At 29.5% G+C, this 20,826-nt stretch overlaps 1 protein-coding gene across 6 annotated transcripts in view; it reads right to left on the bottom strand.

The window, feature by feature from the left end:
• Positions 1-344: 344 nt before the first annotated feature.
• Positions 345-20,826, bottom strand: part of LOC129964282 (LIM domain only protein 3-like) — a 145,383-nt gene continuing 124,901 nt past the window's right edge. For 4 of the 6 annotated variants that reach the window (XM_056079069.1, XM_056079053.1, XM_056079060.1 and 1 more), the window contains exons 2-4: positions 9,516-9,781; positions 7,870-7,995; positions 345-5,980 (exon numbers count right to left, since the gene is read on the bottom strand). In XM_056079069.1, the coding sequence (XP_055935044.1) occupies positions 5,761-5,980; positions 7,870-7,995; positions 9,516-9,778 (609 nt within the window). In that variant the 5' untranslated portion in view covers positions 9,779-9,781 and the 3' untranslated portion in view covers positions 345-5,760. Of the gene's footprint in view, positions 5,981-7,869; positions 7,996-9,515; positions 9,782-12,907; positions 12,985-13,138; positions 13,378-20,826 lie in introns of those variants that run through there. The other 2 variants (XM_056079042.1, XM_056079078.1) reach the window with 2 other exon arrangements.

Here is a 20,826-nt window from a genome sequence, read left to right as displayed (position 1 = left end):
CTTTGTTACTTAATTTTAATATAATAAATAAATGTAGATATAAAGATACCTATTTTTTCACTTTATAAAATAATTGAAAATGTTGTTAATCCACAGTATAATTACTATACTGCTGTGTTTTGTCGTATTATTTATCGTTACTCATGATAAAACTACTATGTGAAAAACAGTATTATAATGATTTTACAAATATTTTAGGCGGGAATTTAAAATTGTTTTAAATTAATATGTAAATGTTTTACAAAATATGTTGTCCTTAATCTGCTAAATGATTTTGTGCTTCATTTTCAGAACTTAGTGAAATAAATCTACACCAAAAAATCATGATTTTAGGAACATTTTTCAGTCATATTTTATTACACATGACCATCAAATATATATACATGTCCACTTCCAAGAGATCTACTTTACAGCATTATTACTTTTTTTTATTTTTCAATATAGCTTTGTACAAATAGACAGAAGTAGCAGAACATTAGAAACATAGTTTAAACAATCATATTCACAAGAATTTTATTAAATACTGTATATAAACCAATGAAAAAACTAATACTGAAAAATGCATAACGTTATTATTTTTAAACATTAAACTGATAATTTTTTGCAGTTTTAAATTTTCACAAAAATATCAATATAATTGGCATAAAAGATCGCAAAGCCACAGGTTTCGAAAGTTATGATAAAATAGGATTAAAGTAACTAAAAATTTTAATTATATTAATTATTTAAGTTTCATAAAAGCCATTTCGTACCTTTTTTTCTGATTTATAATATTTACTGGGAAAACTATTAATGATTCTGCAAGCATTAAAACAATAATCGATCTCTTATCCTGTGTTTAATATTATTTTAAAAGTTAGTAAATTATTGCTGAGCAATTTAACTCAATGAAATCTCATAGAAACATTTTTTAGATCTCGGAGGTCAGGAAAGTAACTTCCAAAAATATCTTTTTTTTTTTTTTTTTTTTTTTTTTAATAAATAATAAAAACAAAGACAGAATCCCTTAAAGCATTCTCCTTTTGTAAAGAGCAAATATATTTTAAATCAATACAAGCCTTCACTTCCCGCATTTTTTGACAGGAAACGTTATATTTTTGTGAATATTTTAATTATTATTCAATTAAATTATAAATTCCTATCCTCACTAAAAAATTTAAGTCATCAAAAGATTTCAATCAGTTGATTAAGAAATATCTTTAATAAATGTTTTCCAATTATCGATACATTTCTATTGGCTTTATTATAAATTAACAACTTATACCAGTAAATTTTCAGTACATTACTAAAAGAAACTTATAATGTAAAAATATAACATACATTTAAAAGCTTAGTATTAACACAAACTTTACTTTAATCCGAACTATGATTTTAATGTCAGCCACTACCACTGTCTTAAAGGCATTAACAACATTACACGAATGCAGTGTCCATTATTTAAAACATTCTTCTCCGTAAATAAATGCACTGATACTGACTAATATATCAGTGTGAAGCTTTCTCCAGCAAGCATTCACAGAAAAAGCAGACTCTAAATGACATAACAGCACTTAATCAGAAAATATCTAACTTAATTATAAGTTTTCGACAACATCATTAAATAAAAAAATATGTATATTGCACAATTTTATTACATTTTCTTACATCTATTGAATTAGTGGAATAAATAAATAAATTCTTCGAGGAAAAAATATCCTTTGAGGTGCAAAAATAAGCTACGTATTTCAAATAACGTAAATCAATTAATAAAATTTTGTAAAAACGAACTGGTTAAACAGGACGATCGTAAACATTTTTCACATTTTAAATCAAGTGAAAAAATAACTTGTATTGACAAAAACGTGGCAATTTTTTAATCATTCAAATGACACAATTATTACAATTGATTCGCAATTCAAACCAACCGATAGTGTGCTTATACTATAAGGAAGGAAAAATTAAAAAAACATATAGTAGACTTATAATTAGCATCCACATCAGTGCCTAACTCCATTGATCATTATTCTGAGATAGATACAAAACGCAGGAATTCAAGAATCAGGTGAAAGACTGAGTGCCAAATGATGCCATGTTTTTATTTGATTTATGCCCATTTTGAAGGCAATTTTGAGACGAAATATGATCAGATTATAAGAAAGGCATATAAATTGGTATTCAGTATTCTAACTTTAAAATTATGCCCACTTTTGAATGTTTGGTTCCCGATAACAGGTACTGTGTGAACCAAACTTATATACACAGGAGACTTTCGGTAAAAATAGGTCGCAAATTCAGGATTTAAAATGTCGCAAATGCCCAGCTTTTGAATGTTTGGTTCTCGAAAACAGGTACACCAAACTTATATAGACAAGGGATTTTCGGTGGAAATAGATCTCAAACTCACGATTCAAAATGTTGCCAAACGCCTATCATTATAAAATGGCATATGGGCATATAGGACATTCCATCATTAAGTGCTGTATGCTGTGGCGTAGAATATTTGATTTTAAATTCCTTGTGGCACTGCAAAGATTATGAAGTGCCACTCCATTTTTTTTAATTCTTAAAATTACAATAATATAATTAAATTCTTTTCTCACACATGACATAGATTTGAAACAAAGAAAGCTGATCTTAATAAAATAATGAATTGTGTCACATATAAACGCTGAGAAGTAAATAATTATAATTATTGCAGCAATAAAATCAATAAATTTATACAAATTTCTTGAAATATTAAAAAAAAAATAGTGCGGAATTATTATATAAAAGAATTTTAATCGATCCCAAGAATGATAAAATTCGATTCCGAAAAAGCTGAATCCGTGTTTCTGCGAAAATACGCCAGGCCTATTTTTTAGTTTTTTCAATCGAATGTAATCTTATTGTTAGATTATCAATAATTTTCATCTTCACTTGTAAATGCACTCATTTACTTTATCGCTATTTTGTCAAACTTAGTTTAAAAGTTTACGATCGCCAATACATTATTATATTATGGAAAACAGCACAAATATAAACTTCATGTTGAAGCGGCCGATACCTTACACTTTTAATAAATATAGTGATACCGAAGGCTTTTCTAGCTAAAAAAAAAATGCCTATGCTTGTGCTAATCCTTATGATAAACCAATTGTGTGGTAATTAAAATAGAAGAACTAAGAATTTTGAAAGAAAATCCACAGCACTATTTCGAAAAAATAATTATTTGTCATCAATATAAGTCAGTGAAATGTTGTAAATAAACAATACTGATAGCAATTAATTTCTTATTAATTTCTAATTAATTAACAATATAATTTCAATACACAAGTTTCTACTTCTTTATATAAAATAGAATGTAAATAGATGATGGTAATTTAGCGAGACTATTTCTATTATTTCGTGGAAATTTTGATCAAGTTGAAAAAAATTTCAATTGTAATAAAATCATCGAATTTTTAATCGATTTTTTATCGATTTTTTTAATCAATTGATTTTAATCAATCTATCAATCAAATTTTTAATCTTTCTCTCGATGACATTAATTTTTAGTCAATAAAATTATTAATCATTAGTGCATTATAAATAGAAATAATAATTTGATTTTATATATAAAAAACAATTAATGACTTTAAAATGTATCTCAAATTAACTCTAAATAAATATAACAAACATTTTACAACCAATTAATATCATCATGAATTAATACAAATAATTATTTTAAATAAACTACGTCGTGATATCTGTCCTTCAAGTAGCCATATCAGAAAGTTCTGTCATTGGTCGAAGCAATGCTTCACATATTTTTTACCAAAGTTTGCACAGTTGAAATTTCTTTTTAGAAATCTGGAAAACAAATTCTTGATGATGAAAGCGGAATTTTATCAAATGATCCTGTATGACTTCTTGAAGGACTTTTTTAACAAAAATATTTTAACAAATATAAATAAATTACAAATAAAGCCACTGCCATCAAAATACTTGAATATGTTATGATTACAGCTTCAATGTAACTTTTAATTGCACGATGTACACGTCATTGCAATTCTACGATTTCTTGCAACTCGTAAATCAACAAATATATAATTGATTTTGAAATTTGCACCATAATCTTCATTTCCACAGTTTTTATTGTCTGTTCATCTCTAAAAAGTAGTTTATGAAATTCAGAGCAGGAACTGACTGTCAGTGAATATTACCTATGTCATCTTTTTTCATCTAAGAAATGCTCTAGGCTTCATCATAGTCCTTCGGGACCGAAGAGTTGAAAATATAAAATGTTCAGTTTTCAAACGATGCTTTGCAGATATATTCTCTATTATTTATTCATCTGTCTATCATTTTATTTATATGATTTTTAAAAAATTAGTTCATGGGAGCATCTTTACGTTGAGACATACTGCCTATACCAAAAGATCTAGAATTCATACATTAAATTTCTGAATCGTTAACTATCACTTTTCAGCTTCCATTAGAACTACATATACTTTTTATGCAGCAAAAGCAAGAATGATTAATGGAAAATTAAAAATACTCTGATGCAACTCCTTTTAGCAATTGGATTACTCACAAATTTTTGACTAGCTACAACTGATTGCTCTAAGGAGTAGTTTAAATGACTTCAAATTCGAAAGACTATTGTATAAAAGGATTGCGCAATTTACTTACTTCGATTTCAAGTCTTAACTCAAAGATTCTTTAATATGGTTGCTAGCTATGAATTAATAGAAAGACGATAAAATAAATATAAAGGAAAGATATTAATAAAAGATGAATTTATTTAATATATTACGAGGATAGAAAGTACAGATTTTGAACTTCAGTGTACTGATATAATTTTTTGATTGTAGTCAATGGCAACCCAAGAAGACAGTATGAAATACATCCTCCAAAGAGTGTATCATTACATTTAGTTCAATAAGTAAGAATTTTGACTTAATATATTTAAAAGTAACTGATATTTTGAGCTAATTTAGTAATTCTTGGTGTTCTATTCAATAAAACTTTTATATTTAGCATAAAAATTTTTAAATAAAGTAACTCTATATTCAAGAGAAATATTCGTCAAATGTACCATAAGTGCGGTTTGATTTAGGAATATAACAGAGAGAAAATAAAGGGCAACGTAAAAATAGATATTAGACGAAATGCTCAATTATTTGTTTCCATGTCACTGTATTTAATAAAGTCTCTTAGATCTTTATATAAATTATAAAAGCCCAAGACAGATAGAAACTAATGTTGCGCCATTCAAAGATTTACGTAATACTGAATCTTCATTGATTCTAACCAATAATCATTGATGGATTTTGTCGTTTATTACTATTCATCAAAAATTTATTATGAAAAATTCTATCGTAGATTATTTATCGTCGTAATCTATGAAAATTTTTTCACTAGTTTTATTCAATAATCTAAAAAACTTTCATCATAGTGAATATTCTATGAAAAAACTATTACACCAAGGGAATGACTCTGTTTTGAAAGAACTGTTTCTTATCATCCTAAGATATGATCTTGTCATTTATTAGTGGTTTCAACATATTATCGACTTGCCATTGATTACAATCAATCATCTATGAAAACTTTGAAATTGATTTTCCAATATTTCTCTTCATAAAGATGCTCCAACGATGCACTTATTTGAAAAATTTAACACAAACAGAGAAAAGTAAAAACTTCGTCTCCTGAAGCATGCCTCAAAGTGGTGCCAAAGAACAAATAGTTTCTCGCCAGTTACTGAACATGTCCATTGTTTTTTTTCAAGTCCGGACATGAAAAGTTTTAACTGACCACCGACTAGTGACCGTCACTGATGAGGGAGCTAGGGCTTCCATAGCCACTGGATGCATCGTCGACGGCAGGTGATAAAGGAATGAGACTGTCCGTCTGTCTTTGTATTTGGTCAAGACTGTTATAGGAGCCGTAAGGTAAAGAGGCGAGTAACACTCGTTCTTCATAGTCTAGTTCACACAAAACTTTGTTTTCGAACAAGTAGAAGCGATCACCGACGCAAAACCTAAAAGAGGGAAAGAGAGATTAATCGATCTGATTAATCAATTTTTAAAACAAGATCTTAAATTATGAGTATTTCTATATATTGAAACAAATAATATTAGTAATATGTGTAAATGAGAAAAAAATGTTTGTGACATTATGATGAAGAGATCTGGATTAAATTCTATAGAGAACCTTAGACAATAAAAATTTCATGTCTAACTTGTCCCTGCTAACTTCTAAAATCAAATTTTTTTTTAATGATTTTCATTTAAAATTTCAATAAGCAGATTTTGAGAAGCAAATGTCAAAGTAAACCGATATAACTAAAACAAATTCACTGGAAATAACCTTCAAGTGTGCTGATTTCAAAATCTCGAGTACAGAAGAAAAAAATATATATAATTTTAAAGAAGTGGTTAAAAAAAAGTGCAATCAATTTTTTTAATTTATTCTAGATACTCAAAAATAATCTGCTCAGTTTCGAAAATCTGGTCTACACTGATGTGTAAATGAACTGGAAACTTGAAAAGAAAATATTCCGAAATTTTAACAAAATTCAAATCCTTTTAAAATTGGGAGAATGTTTGAGAACGTGGCACTTGCAAATAAAATGAAAGTTCAAATTAGACTACCCCTAAAAATACTAAACAGATTACTTCGCCCCCCCCTAAAAAAATGTGCAGTTCCTAGGAAGGTGCCTACGTTGCATATTTGATAACCCGCCTCTGATTATGATTATTTCCCTGTTTGAAGTGTCATGAAAATCTTGGAAGTTCCTATTTTTTATTTTTAATATTAGTTTGGGTTTGAAGGATAACTAATACTAAATTAGATCCTTTTAGAATAATGCTAATTCTTGTGAAAACATACATTGCATTATTTTTATATTTCTTGCGATATTACTATATATATATATATATATATATATATATATTGTTACGAATCTGTGATGCGGCTTCCCAGCATAGTTGGTTCCATGGGAGGTTTCAGAGTTTGGCGACAAACTTGGCGACCATTTGGCGACTTGGAGACGGATTTGGCAACTTTGGCGCCAAAATAGATTATACCCGAAACATCGAGATTTTTCCCGATCCGTCCAGTAGGAACGGAGATACGCCTCGAACGTTCCTGATTGGTTGAGAGGCTTCTAGTCCCGCCTCCTAAAACCTATAAAAGGAGCTGCAGCTGCCGGGGAGTAGTGGTGAATTGAGTCGTAGTCGGAAGCGACAGAGAAGAGAGTCGTGAACCAGATCGGAGAGAGTAGTCGGAAGCGACGGTGAAGAACTGGTCTTCCAGGGATTAGCGGAGCAGTGACTGAGTCAAGCTAGTGCTGAACTAAGCTGTGCGCTACTGTCTGCAGTAGAGTCTGTTGTATGCTGCACGTCTCGGCTGAAGATAATCGTCTTCTGTGCTGTATATAGTTGTCGCCTTTGTGCTGTCCTGTGTGTCTTCGTGTAAATAAACGTCGTGGTTTTATTTTCTACTGCCGCCTGCTGATTGAGCGTTCTCCACACCATATCCAAACGAGCCCCCGGAAATTTCGTAACAATATATTATATGCTATTTAAACAGATTTAGTATCAAAAGGTTTAGTCAAATCTAAATATGTCTAAATTGGACATATCCTTTATCATTTTCAAGAATAAAAATTCTTACCCTTGTACATTCAAATGCCAAAAAAAAAAAAAAAAAAAAAAAATCTAGATAATATTACAGAATTTTCTTCCATCTATGGAGAAAAATAAGTATTAATATTAACTTATTAATTATATAAGCCTACTAACAGCTTTATTAAATACATATTTGTGTTATAATAAACTATTTGTAGTTTTCAGCAACAAAATAATCAGTTAAAATGAAATTAACACTGTAGGTAGTTTATGTAGCTTGAATTAAATTCCAATTTACCTGTGATAGCACTGTTGGCAAGCAAAGCACTCTAAATGGTACACGTTGCCTCTAGCTCGCATCACCATCTCGAAGGCAGGGATGGTTTTGTTACAGGCCGAACACAGTCCTGTCGTACCGAAGAGCCTAAAATAAATAAATAAATAAATATTCATTACTATGTACATATACATGCATATTATGATTTTAAATTCATAAAGTTCAATAGGTGAAATTTTTTTCGAGAAGCTAATAATTTTCAAGCGAACAATATAGTAAAAAGAAAAATTCTGGGGCTATCATTTAAAAAGTTCTTGAATTTTTTCACTAACTTCTAAATTTGAATGAGTTGCGTCATTTTCCTCAAAACAAACAACAGCTATCTTGTGACCGGCTTACAAGGAACAGAATTTATCCAATTAAAAGGCCTACGGAATATGCGTGCAAATCTTGATTATAAGTATTTAAAACTTCCCAAAGTAGGACAGAATCAAGCGATTGCTCACAGATATGTCCTGTTGTCAAAGCATTTATAAAATCCTCCCATTACGATACTTCTTTAATCAGCTTATTATCTTAATCCTGTCAAATTTAATTTCTCTCTTGATGGAAAGAATGCTTTAAAAGCCAACAATTTTTAAGTTCCAATAAAGTATAATAAGGGTGAGGAGTCAATGATAAAAGGAAGGTTGTAATCCAAATTTACTTAATAATTAAACAATAACAAGCATGTTGCCATCACAGTCGTAATGAAAGTACCAAACAGGCGCCATTTCTGAATTCATTCGTCTTTAATAAAATAAATTAAGTTATTGATGGGCTCAATAAAGTCTTGGAATTTTTTTTTCTTGAGATATAAATAATATCGTATCATTTATATTAATATTTTTTGTATTGCCTGTTACAAATTTGAAGTATCTGTTTATAATCATTTGTTGTATCTGTTTATAACAATATAAGAGTTACAAAACTTTATAAAGTTATCAGTATAAGTAAAAATAATTAAAGAAATTTTGATTGACCATTTCAGAATTTATTTTTCTAAATTTTGCCTCTTTAAAATTTACCTTCTGCAGTATTCTGAACATTAGTCAAGAAAAAAACAATCTGTACAATTCTTGCTACAAACAATTGTAGCGTATAAAGATTATGGAAAATAATTGCAAGACAAAAAAAATATATATATATAAATATCATTTATGTCATAAGAAAAAAAAATCCAAACGTCATTGACTTCATTAATACTTGAAAAATATCCACTATGAAACATGAAGAAAATAAAATCTCTAAATTTAACAACAACAAAAAGAAATCCTCAATTACACTTAATATTTCATAATATTTTAGGTATGCCTCAAACGCCCAATGTTGTCTTTGTTCAGGATTTCGGAACAGAATTAAAATTACAAAATTATTTTAATTAGATAATTCCGATATAGTAATAGTATCAGGAAATATATGCCATGGAAGGATCCAAACAGTTATCCTGAATTCTCATCAATAACATTAAGAGTCAGCGAATAGAACTATAAGGTAATGCATCTCCAACTATTTTTTTATCCGAATTTCTGTGATGGAAGCAAAGCAAGATATAAATTTCATTGAAGAATCAGATTTCAAATAAGGTTTACAGAAACTCTATGTTATATCAAAAACGAGCTACTTACCTAAGATAATCTCTTTTGCAGAGTATAAGATTGGCCTTGGTGAAGAGTGTGGACCCCACTTCCCCCAGACGGCAGTCACAGCAGGCACATTTCAAGCAGTCCTCGTGCCAGAACTGGTCCAGAGCTTTCAGGAGATACCTCTCCCTGATGGGTTTCTGGCAAGCGGCACAGTCCACCAGGGTGTCCCTAGTGACAGCGGAAGTGCCCACTATCGATGTCAATGGTCGCTTCCTCTGGTTGACCACTTCCGTTTTTATTTCCATGATCTGTGAAATAAAAATAATAACAATGTCAGGAATAAGAGGTGCTGTAAAAATTTAGTGAAACAAAAAATGTAACTGAATTTTTTTTTATCAAGCAATAAGGATGTTTCTAGCAATATTGAACATATATTATAGATATCTGCATGTGCTCAGAGCCTGACTAACACAGGGGCATACGGGGCAGTTTCCCTGGGCCCCCACATCAGAGGGGGCCCCAAATCAAATAAAAAGTTTGTTTTACGTTCTCTTCTTCTTCAGTAATGAAGTTCGGTTCTTCATTATTAAAGTAGTAAGACAGAGGGGGCCCCCAAAGAGGTTTTTGAACCAGGCCCCAATTAGGCTAAGTCGGGCCCTGTATGTGTTTAGTATTACAACGGAATCTTCTGGGATTAGAACAGATAGAAAATTTAATAGCATATTTTGGCTTTAAAAAATCATATGAAATTAATCCTTAATTCTTTCTTTTATAGAAAGTATTTCTTGCGGTACCGTTTCCGCAAAAATATATGTCAGATATCAAATGTAACCAACATTTAGAAGGGGGGGGGGACACAAAAATTTTATACAGAAAAAACATCAATTAAGCGGTGGACTTTTTAAAAAATGACACAAGTCAATAACTTTTCTGAATCATTTTTGTTTATAAATGCTAAAAAAATAGAATGGTTTGAATAAATGCCTGTAAGAAAAATAACGGGAAGAAAATAATTTCAATACAATCCCGTTTCACCAAGTTTTGAATATTTTAATAAGTGATTTATATAAACATATTTTTTGAAAAAAATGTTGATTACAAAACAACCGATGGACTGAAATTTTTCATGATTCCAGAAATTATGAGTACTCTACGATTCAGGATCCAGATCTTGATTTAAAAACCACTGAACGTGGGTCAGTCAGAAAGATTTGTTCACTCCTTCATAAAAGTTTTCGATAGTAGTTTATTTTGATGAAACTTGTGACAATAATTCTGATTTTATCAAAATCGTGTGAGGATAATAGGCATGACAATTTTGGTTTGTCAACAGTCTTGACAGCTATGAATGACATCCAAACTGAAAACGCTTGCAGTGATTCGAATTTTCGTGGGCAAAAAGGTATAATTGTAAAATTTATCGGTAATTGCATGAAGTGTAGATCAAACAATGCAGTGTTACATCAAATTATCACGAAATGGGGCAACTTGTTTGAGAATGAACGTATATATAATTTCTAAGATCTTTGCAAGAGTCAAAGACATTGGACAGGATTTCTTTCCAAAAAGTATTGAAAAACTTGTGCAAGGCTTCGACAAATACTTAAAAAATAACAAAGATAATTTTGTCAAAAAGTAAATTTTGCATATAAATTTAGCATACAAATAAAGTTATTGTAAAATTTAGTTCCTTTTTATTTTCTTGAGCAGTTTAATGAACTTTTTGCCCTTCAAATATTAAAGAATCATATAGCAAATTTATTAAAATATAAATTGAAATAAAAGTGCAACAAAATAAAATATTTGCCCTTCAAATATTAAAGAATCATATAGCAAATTTATTAAAATATAAATTGAAATAAAAGTGCAACAAAATAAAATATTTGCCCTATAAATATTAAAGAATCATATAGCAAATTTATTAAAATATAAATTGAAATAAAAGTGCAACAAAATAAAATATTTGCCCTTCAAATATTAAAGAATCATATAGCAAATTTATTAAAATATAAATTGAAATAAAAGTGCAACAAAATAAAATAAAGTAAAATAAAGGCATTATTTCCTGAAATAGTATACAATATACCATCCGTCAGTTATCCGTCTATTTTTCAAAGTACTAAAACATTTGTTCTGAAATGTATACAATAATAAAAAAATTATGGAAACAAAAACAAATCTCACTCTCAATAAAAATATCTCCGCGAACACATTTAAATGCTTTTTTCTTTCCTTCCTAACATTCGTTTGCACACAGTCGGAAAACACATCAGTTAAGATTTTTATGCCTTCGCATTCTTGAACGAGGCACACAGCATTAAGAGCGAAAGCTTTTCAAAGAAAAAGAAAGGAAAAGCATATGACAAACAGAAACTATCCACGGACATGAAAGGCTCTTAACGTAATATCTATCTGCCTTCCTCAATATCAATAAAGACCGAATCTTTCCGTCCAAACATCCATTGAAATTAGGAAAAATTGCTGGGACCGATTACTGGGCCCAGCGTTAAAACGTCATTATCTCTTAAAACAGAAACCACGTCAAACGGAAGTGACATATTAGAAGGAATAATTTCGGACGGAAAAAGTTCTTTTTGCTCCCTTTTCCTTCCCTTTTTTTCCCCTTGGCACTTAAGTTTGCTTTCAACAAAAACTCTTTTCTTAATCAAGTATAAAAGTACAGCTCAAAGTTCGAGAAATATTTTAAAGAATGGTTTTGTTGGTCTGTACATTTTGAGATACAGGCGGATACAAAAAGAAATGAGAGATAAAAAAAATAAATTGATATCTGCCACAGTAAATTTTTATTTATCACGGACAAAGACCGAGTTTCTATTTTCAAGAATCGGGCAGATTTGAGATAGAGATTTTAAAATGTCTCGTCCTGGGTTCCTTATATTGATATTTCAGGAATACATGCCGTAACTCAAATATTCGAAAAGTAAACTACTGAAAAATAAAATTACTGCTAAAAACAATGAAATAATAAACGATTTCTTATGTATAAGTGAAATAAGTTATGAAAAATTCATTATTCCATTGTCAATACATATAATAATAATCCAAAAACAATCTGATACAAAATGCATTTTGCATAAAGCTTATCATTTTGAATTTCCATCAGTATAAACCTCTACTTTTTTTAAGATTTAAAAACGTTCGCCACATGAAACTATTAGAAAATGATACATTCAGCAATATTTTAAATTAATCTATTAGACTAGTTAGAATATGAAAATCGGAATTAAGTAATAAAAACACTATAAGAATTAAAACCAAGAAGCATTTCACAAAATGGTGAGGCAGTAAAAAGTAATTGTTATGAATTCAGTGTATTTAGAACCATAGAATTTGGGTATGTTTATATTATCAAAAAGTAGCCATCAAAAATAGCAATAAGTAGTGGATAACACATTTTAAAATTATCTACTTACGAATAAATTCAAAAATACATAATCTAAAGGAAAATACTTTTCACACAACACTTTGATATAAAAAAAAATTACATGATAATAAATCGATGGCATAATTTTATGGTAATTTAATTAAATTTGTAATTTTACTCTAAGAAGTTAAAACAAGCAACGTTGATTGCAAACATTATTACCATCTATCATATAAAAAAATAATTACAAAATATTTTTTTAAAAAATTACGAAACCTGCCTTGAAAGCACTTGGCGACTTCAGAATCCGGCCAAACCTCGTTAACTTTTTATCTCCAAGAATAACAATCAGCATCAATAGAATTACCTTTTTCTAGGATTGCTACGTTTCCACCAATGGCAATCTCAAAATCGCCAAACCACCCAACCAATCCACACTCATAAAAATCCCTCCGATGCCCCGCCTGCCCGAAAAGCGGTCTGCAGCCAAAGTCGGAGAGTGCATTTAGGAAAATTGCTTAATTCCATTGATTGACTAAACCAATTTACTACTTTGGGACATAAAATTATGATGAATGGCTTCGCTAAATTAATAACTGGAAGGAAAGGGAAGAGATAGGAAGAGGGAAGATGGAAATATGCAACGCGGATATATATATCGCCAGGCGTTTTCACCGTCGCCCGTTCGACTAATTGGCGAGAGAGAGGGAGAGCGATCTTTTTTAATCTTGAGTAATTATTATGAGATGAGGTAGTGGCCGAAAGCGGAAGGTTTCAGTTTTTGGAGATACGGAAACAGCCTTCTCCGGGATGATTTGTGATTGAGGAGATGTTGTTTGCAGGTCTGGGACAAGGACGCCTGCCATTAGCTGTGCCAAGATAATGCCTGCCGGAGAGTAATTGCTGTTGAGGCAGGAGGTTTTGAATAATTTAAGACAGCCAACGTGGATAGGAAATGGCACTACTTTTTCGAAAAGTTTGGCTTTATTGTGTGATATTTTCTGGGAAGACAAATCCCGAGCGAATAGACGGAAAGCAATTTCAATAGGCATCTGACCACATTTTTAGGATCTTATTCATCAAAGTTTAAAAGTGGATCATGTAGGATATCTAACAATTTAAATAATTGGTATGGACAGTAGTCGTTTTTTAAAAAGTTTGAATAGGCGTGAGTAGACTGTTTGTTTGATCTAGCCGAAGAAAGAACTGACACTTGTAGCAAATCTGATTAATTAGTCGTTTTAAAAGCGTGAATAGGCGTGAGTAACTATTAGTTTGATCTAGCCGATGAAAAACGGTGGTTGTAGCAAGTCTTATTAGTTAGTCTGCATCGAGAAGTTAAGCTTTGTTTGTGATTTGTTATTGAAGATATGTTTTGTCTGAATTACAGAAAGACTTCGAATTTGTTTGGTCATTGAAAAAAATTTGCAATTCAACTTTTAAAAATGCAAAATAATACTGATGCGATGATAAATGTGTTCTGACCGTACTAAAATATTGAGGAAAATAGTATTTACCCATAATGACCGAGATTAATGAAGCCGTATTTCTGGAGTTCTTGATACCATAAAAGCAAGATGTACAAGTCGATCACCTCAAGAAAGAGACTTCCTTACGCAGGGTTCAAACATGATGCGTTTTGATACATTATGTATAGTGAAATTTAGACTCATGCAAAAGTCGGAATTTGTCACTTTCTAAATATCAATAATAAAAATTAACAAAAGAATTTTAATGATTTATACTTGACAAAGAACAAAAAGAAATTATTCGCCGTAAATATGATTAAATATTTAATTTAATCATATAACAAATATTAAAACTATGGAATATCACATTTGAATCGGTTACGCAATATGCAAGTTATCACAACAATTTTATTAAATTATTTTAAAAAATTGGTAAAAAAAATATAGTATATTTTTTCGATAATCGATCAACTATCTCATGTGTAAATATAATACTATTCTCATCTATATATAAGAGACATTAACCTCAAATAAAATACTTTGCAAATAAAAATATGCTATAAAAATAATACTAACTAATTTATAATTATCATATTAAAAAATATGTCATACTGTAGCGTAAATCTTGCCATAACATTTTTAGTTTATTTATTTATTCTATTACATGTGTAATAGTCTTCAAAGAAATGTACAATCACATGAAAGTAATAACTTCTAAGAATTCTAATTAATTTTATAAATATGTTTTTATATATTTCTTTTATCTTTTAGCAAATGAGTATCTAAGGAAAAAAATTATGTATGTTTCAGAAACTTCACATCATCAGTAACAAGTGCTTTTAAAAGGTCTTATTGGTCGCCATTTTCAGTATCCAAGGCATTAAAAATAAGTCCATAAAAAATGAGAGCAAAAAACTAACTGAGATGCTAGCGAATATTATATGTATCAAAACATTCAGAAGTTTTATCAGTAGAGTCAGTTATAATTTAAATTTTAAAAAAATCAACACTTCAGTAAACTTGTTGAAAAATTCTTTTATTTTCTTAAAGGTATGAGCGATTTCTATTTCTTGTTTGTAATCCAATCTCATTCATAGCTTACAGTAGTTAATTTTTATATTAATTTATAACGTATTATCAAGGACAAAAATATTGATATGTAATTAAAGATTAAAAAGCAATGAGATTATAATTCATTAAAAAATTGATAATGTACTTTTATTTCATAGTAACAAATATTTATCGAATTTACATATTTATCTTAAATAATTATTACATTAGAATGTTACATAATTATTATATTACTTAATATATTAGAATGTTACATAAGCATTTATTCCAGAGAATTTTTTTAATAATGGTTTTTACTGAAAAATAATACGTTTTTAAACTTACAATAATCTTATACACTCTTTTATATATTTAAAAAATACTTAATTTCTAAAAAATATATATATTTGATTTTTCGAAAGGCAATTTTCTTAAAATATTTTGGAAAAATAGAATTTTTTATTAGATTCCATTTATTTTTCCCATCAAATTTTTCTCTAGATATTGTAACTCTTTCAAAATATGTTTGTTCTCAGCAGAAGCAGTTAATCGTTTAAATTACTCTTCAGTCCTTGATAAAAATGAATAAAAGTATTTCAAATTAAAAGTATTTTCAATTAAAGTATTTGCAACTATAATACCACATTTATTTTTATCAACCATCAGTTGATAAATTATTTATTCGCTACAGAAATCTTTCTCGGCTAATTGCTTCTACAAAACACGAAAACTGTTCAAATAATGGATCATAAAATAAATCAATTTCCTTCATTACGAATTAATAATAAATACCCTTTCACTTAACGAAAGTGGCGTAGGAATGAAAGTAGTTACCTGCTGCCATCTAGTGAAAAGAAAAGACACTTTTAATTCCTACGCATGATTTTGCTGAAGAGATAGCAGTTACCGTTAATAAATTTGTGACAGTAAATTGAACAACAAAAGTGTTAGAAAACTAATGTTGACTGAAATAATAATGAATAATGAACATGATTGAAACATGTTTGAGTTTACACAGGGTAAAATTGCAAATGGAAAACATGAAAAGTTAATTTTTAAAGTAAAATTATATATTCCTATTTGACTTCTTAACTGTAATTTTTAGCAATGTGAACTTTCATAAAATAATCTGGAATTCACAATCAAATCATATTTTATATTCGATTTTTAAAGATACTAAAAATAAATTAATTAAATTTCCATAAATTCTATTTATTTCAAATGCTAACTTACATTCTAAGGAAATTGGTAATTTAGATTTTATTCTGTTAAAATTTAGAATAAGTATATCTTTATCATACATTTGTGTTCTGAAGTATATTCTATACATTTGTGGTGATTTAGCTAATAACCTACAATTTCAAAATTAGTGATGGTAAAATAAATCCAAAAGGTCAAAAATATTTAGCTCCATTTTTAAATTGTTCTTGGTTGAATATGCAACGCTTAATCGGTATTCTGATTGTGTTTTGTCATCACCAGTATATTAATGCTTAAAAAAAGCATAATAAGTATTTTATTTGTATTTTTTAAACATGGTTTTAAAACATTACTTTCAAGCATTTTAGATTTACAGCTCTTTTTTTCCCGCTCCCTATTACGAAAACGAATTTTACGCTATGCACTTTTTATGCGAAATTAGATAAAATAGCAATTCAAAAACAAACCACAAATCTGTAAAACTTAGGAGCCAGAATTCTAGTAAACAAAATTTCCAACTGGAAGACGTAAAAATTAAAAATTACTATATTAAACAAATAAACAAAAAGACACGGAATTATTTCTAGCATAGTATGAAAAATATCGCTTGAAATTTCAAAATATGAAATAATTATATAACAATTCGCTTTGAGCAGTGTTTAAATATTTATTATTCGATGCAATTCTAGTAATTATTTTGTTATATGCAAAATATTATGTCCATCAATTAAATAATTCTCGAGAAAAATTTGAAATATATATGTGCACCCACCAATTTCCGCAATATTATTTTAGAGCTAGAAATTACAGGTTTTTTGCTATGACTAAGAATTATAGAAGTCGGTTTAACACGAATTACTAGAATAAATTCCTTTTTCTTGTGAGAATTTTTAAGATGAAAGAAAATTTAAAATCACCCTTTGACCATACGGACATCCTTTTACATAATGAAGCCATTCATAACATGTAATCATAAGAGATTCGTCCATACAAAATGAAAGCAGACTGAAAAAAAAGTTATCTTTACACTTCAAAATTAGTTTTCTATTTCCTGCCGACATTATTAATTCTCTGTTTCCTAAGTTCGCTGTTTACTAAAAATAATAATTTTGAGAATTCTTGTTCAGAAATATAAATTAAATAACCATACAAAAAAAATAAGTTTAGTGACGTGAATTTGTATATCAAACTATTCTACTCTGCTTTCCACAATACTGTAAAAATTACAACTTTAATTACAGCCATTAAGTTTGTTAATAGACAAATTTAAAGCAATAATAATAAATTTAGCGAGCTTAAATTTCTTTCCAAGAATTGATAACAGAGCGAGTGAATTAATAAAATAAATACAGTAGGCTCCCGATTATCCGCGGGCGGGTTATCCGCGCCGGCCGCACTAAGTTTTTTTTTTGCTTCCAAGCAAAGAGAAAATGCTTCCAAAGCAAGAAGCAAACACAAATGACTGATTTCTTCAAAAAGGTGTAGTTTTACAGTTATGCTTTTGTAATTACATAATACATTACAGTATTAAAACAGTACATATGTATTAATTTTTCTGTGCATCCTTGACGCCTCTCGTAAGTACAAAGCACTTTTCTGTTTTCACTAACAAAATGCATTTTAAGTTAGTTTTGAGTGATATACTAAAATATTAAGCGTTAGTTAAACATTTCTTGCTGTTTATTTTACGTTTTATTGTACATAATACGATTTTTCAAAGTTGGAATGACTGTTTTCTCTTTTGCTATACCCGTTTTTAGCTTTTTTCGGATTATCCGCGATTTTTGTTATCCGCGGCGGCCGCGCCACCCAATTCGGGATAATCGGGAGTGTACTGTATGTATACATTTTTCCTTGCACCAGTGGCAACGAGTGTGTTGAAAACCTTTTTGTGAATGTAGCACTTTCGTTGTTTCAGTTTGTAATGCAATAAAAATAATTCAGCGTTTCTTTTCTATCTTGATTTTTATTTAATTTTACTTAATTATTTTTAAAAGGTCCTTCTTCTTGTTGACCGTCCACAGTTTTTATGTAAAAGCAACAGTTTTCAATAATCTACCTCCTTAAGTGTATAATTCCTTGTATTCATATATACAAGGGCAAAGAATCAAACATACGTACACAATTTGAATTAAATCATATAAATAAGTTTAAAAACTTCATGAACATAAAGATAAGGCACGTTTTATTAAGACATTTTTAAAAGACCAACAAACTATCTTTAAACTCCTAAAAATCAATCAATAAAAAAAAGAGATAAAATAAAGTAGAAAAACCTGGTACTATAAAGAACTTATAAACGATAGACGGGAGGATCAACGCTTTCTTTTTCTATAAAATACGTGATATAGATATCATTATGTACAAAATACCACGATAATATCAAGATACAAAAATCGAACATCATTATCATGCCACGATGTTTCGGACTAGAGGTTCAAAATACCCCCGCCCCTTCCTGCAGACACATTTCTTCTTCAACTAGATTGTTATATCAAATCAATTGTTATATCAAATGTTTATTAAATCATGCATTATTAGGTTTTCAACACACATTATCGTTATGCATTCAAGTTATTAAAACATGCATTCAAGTTTATTACATCATTTCTTCCTACAAATAAACTCATTTGAAATTTTAAAAAGAAATCTTTTGCTTTACACATTATATTTGATTTTAATTCAATAATTATAAAAAAAAATTAGCAAAAAAACTTGGTTATTATATATTATGTAAAAGATCTTATTCCAATTTCGATTCGTCAGATTAATTAGAATGAAATTTTTTAAAAAATTGTTTTCCTTTTCAGCGTCTAACTTAAAGCTTTTGAAATTTAAGATAATGTATGAAATTCTCTATCTTTTTATTGCAGAACATTTTGTAGATAATTGAAAATTCTGATATATATTAAAAAGCATTTCATAAAGTCATTCTTTCGTGTTGTTTCTAGGTGTTCAATAAATTATTCATATTTGATCATGTCCCTCCCTTATTATAGCATATATTAATTATTTAAAAACAAATATACCACTTACCTACCGAAAAAGAATATAATACTTCATTACTTCCATAAAACGAATTATAAGTTAAGCACTCTGAATTCTAAAAGGAAATGTATATTTTTTTTTCCTAATATTTTGAAATGAGGAAGAACTTAAATCTATAATTTTAATTAAATAAAGGCCCGTTTGAACTTTTTAATTATAAAATTTTCAAATTTTCGAAAAGTTTCTTATTAAGTAAGAAAAGTTTCTTAAAGTTAAGTATATGCGGAATGAGATATACTTATGCCCAAAGAAATTCGACACCACAATTATTTTAAGACGTTGATACTAAGATACTGTTACGTTTTTTTCCAGTTTAAAAATAATTATCTATTCTGCCTTTGTTATATTAGGTGACAAGAGATCCTTACCGAAATTTACATTTCAGACCTAAGTTCTTACTCTATACTAATAATGCAATGTATTGCGGGCTATGACCAACTGTCTTCAATTTGGACTCGGACCCTCGAGCAAACGCTAACTACCGCACGCAGTGCTTCCTTCAACATTCAAATTAAGTCTTCCCTTCTCTTCCCCCACCTCATCACCGCATCGGAGTAAGCGGGGCGTAAAAATGAAGAAGTGAATGAAAATAAAAGCCCTTCAAATCAGATGGCACAATGACGTTTTAACGCAATGATAGTTTCTCCTCGGCGCCTTTACAGTTTTTTTCTCCTTTCTTCTTTACCCCTTAACTTCGTCTTCTCCTAACAGCCCGAACGATTCACGGGTTTGTTTCCGTGTGCTAATTAAGGGCTTCGCTGCTGTTTAAAAAAATAACTCGAGAAAAGAAATTAGGGAGGGTAAAGCGGTAAAAAAATGTTTTTTAGCATGTTCTTAATGGGCAGGGAGGGTTAATCAACCGCAGGCGTTTTAAGGGGTGGGTAAAGGTGTATTTTTTTTTCCAGCGCTCCCTTCTGACTACCTGCTTCAAATACATTTTGGTTATTTTGTAACTGAAGATCAGGAGCTCATTTTGATACGCCATAATTATCATTATGAATCACAGACAATGCCGGGAAGATGGTCAAAAAGAAAAAGAAGAAAAAAAATGGTAACTAGGAGGATGAAGAAGGGTCCGGGGGAGGGGGGGGGGGTTGAGCAGAAAAAGGGCTGGGTAAGCTTTTGAATTTCATTACAATCGATAATTTGTGAAGATATCGAATGGAGGGCTCCAGGAGTTTTGTATTTTGGTTAATACTTC

The sequence above is a fragment of the Argiope bruennichi genome, chromosome 1 (genome assembly GCF_947563725.1).
Source record: "Argiope bruennichi chromosome 1, qqArgBrue1.1, whole genome shotgun sequence".
NCBI classification, from domain to species: domain Eukaryota; kingdom Metazoa; phylum Arthropoda; class Arachnida; order Araneae; family Araneidae; genus Argiope; species Argiope bruennichi.
Note: the sequence above shows the minus strand (reverse complement) of the source record. Positions and strands in the feature narration are given on the sequence as shown.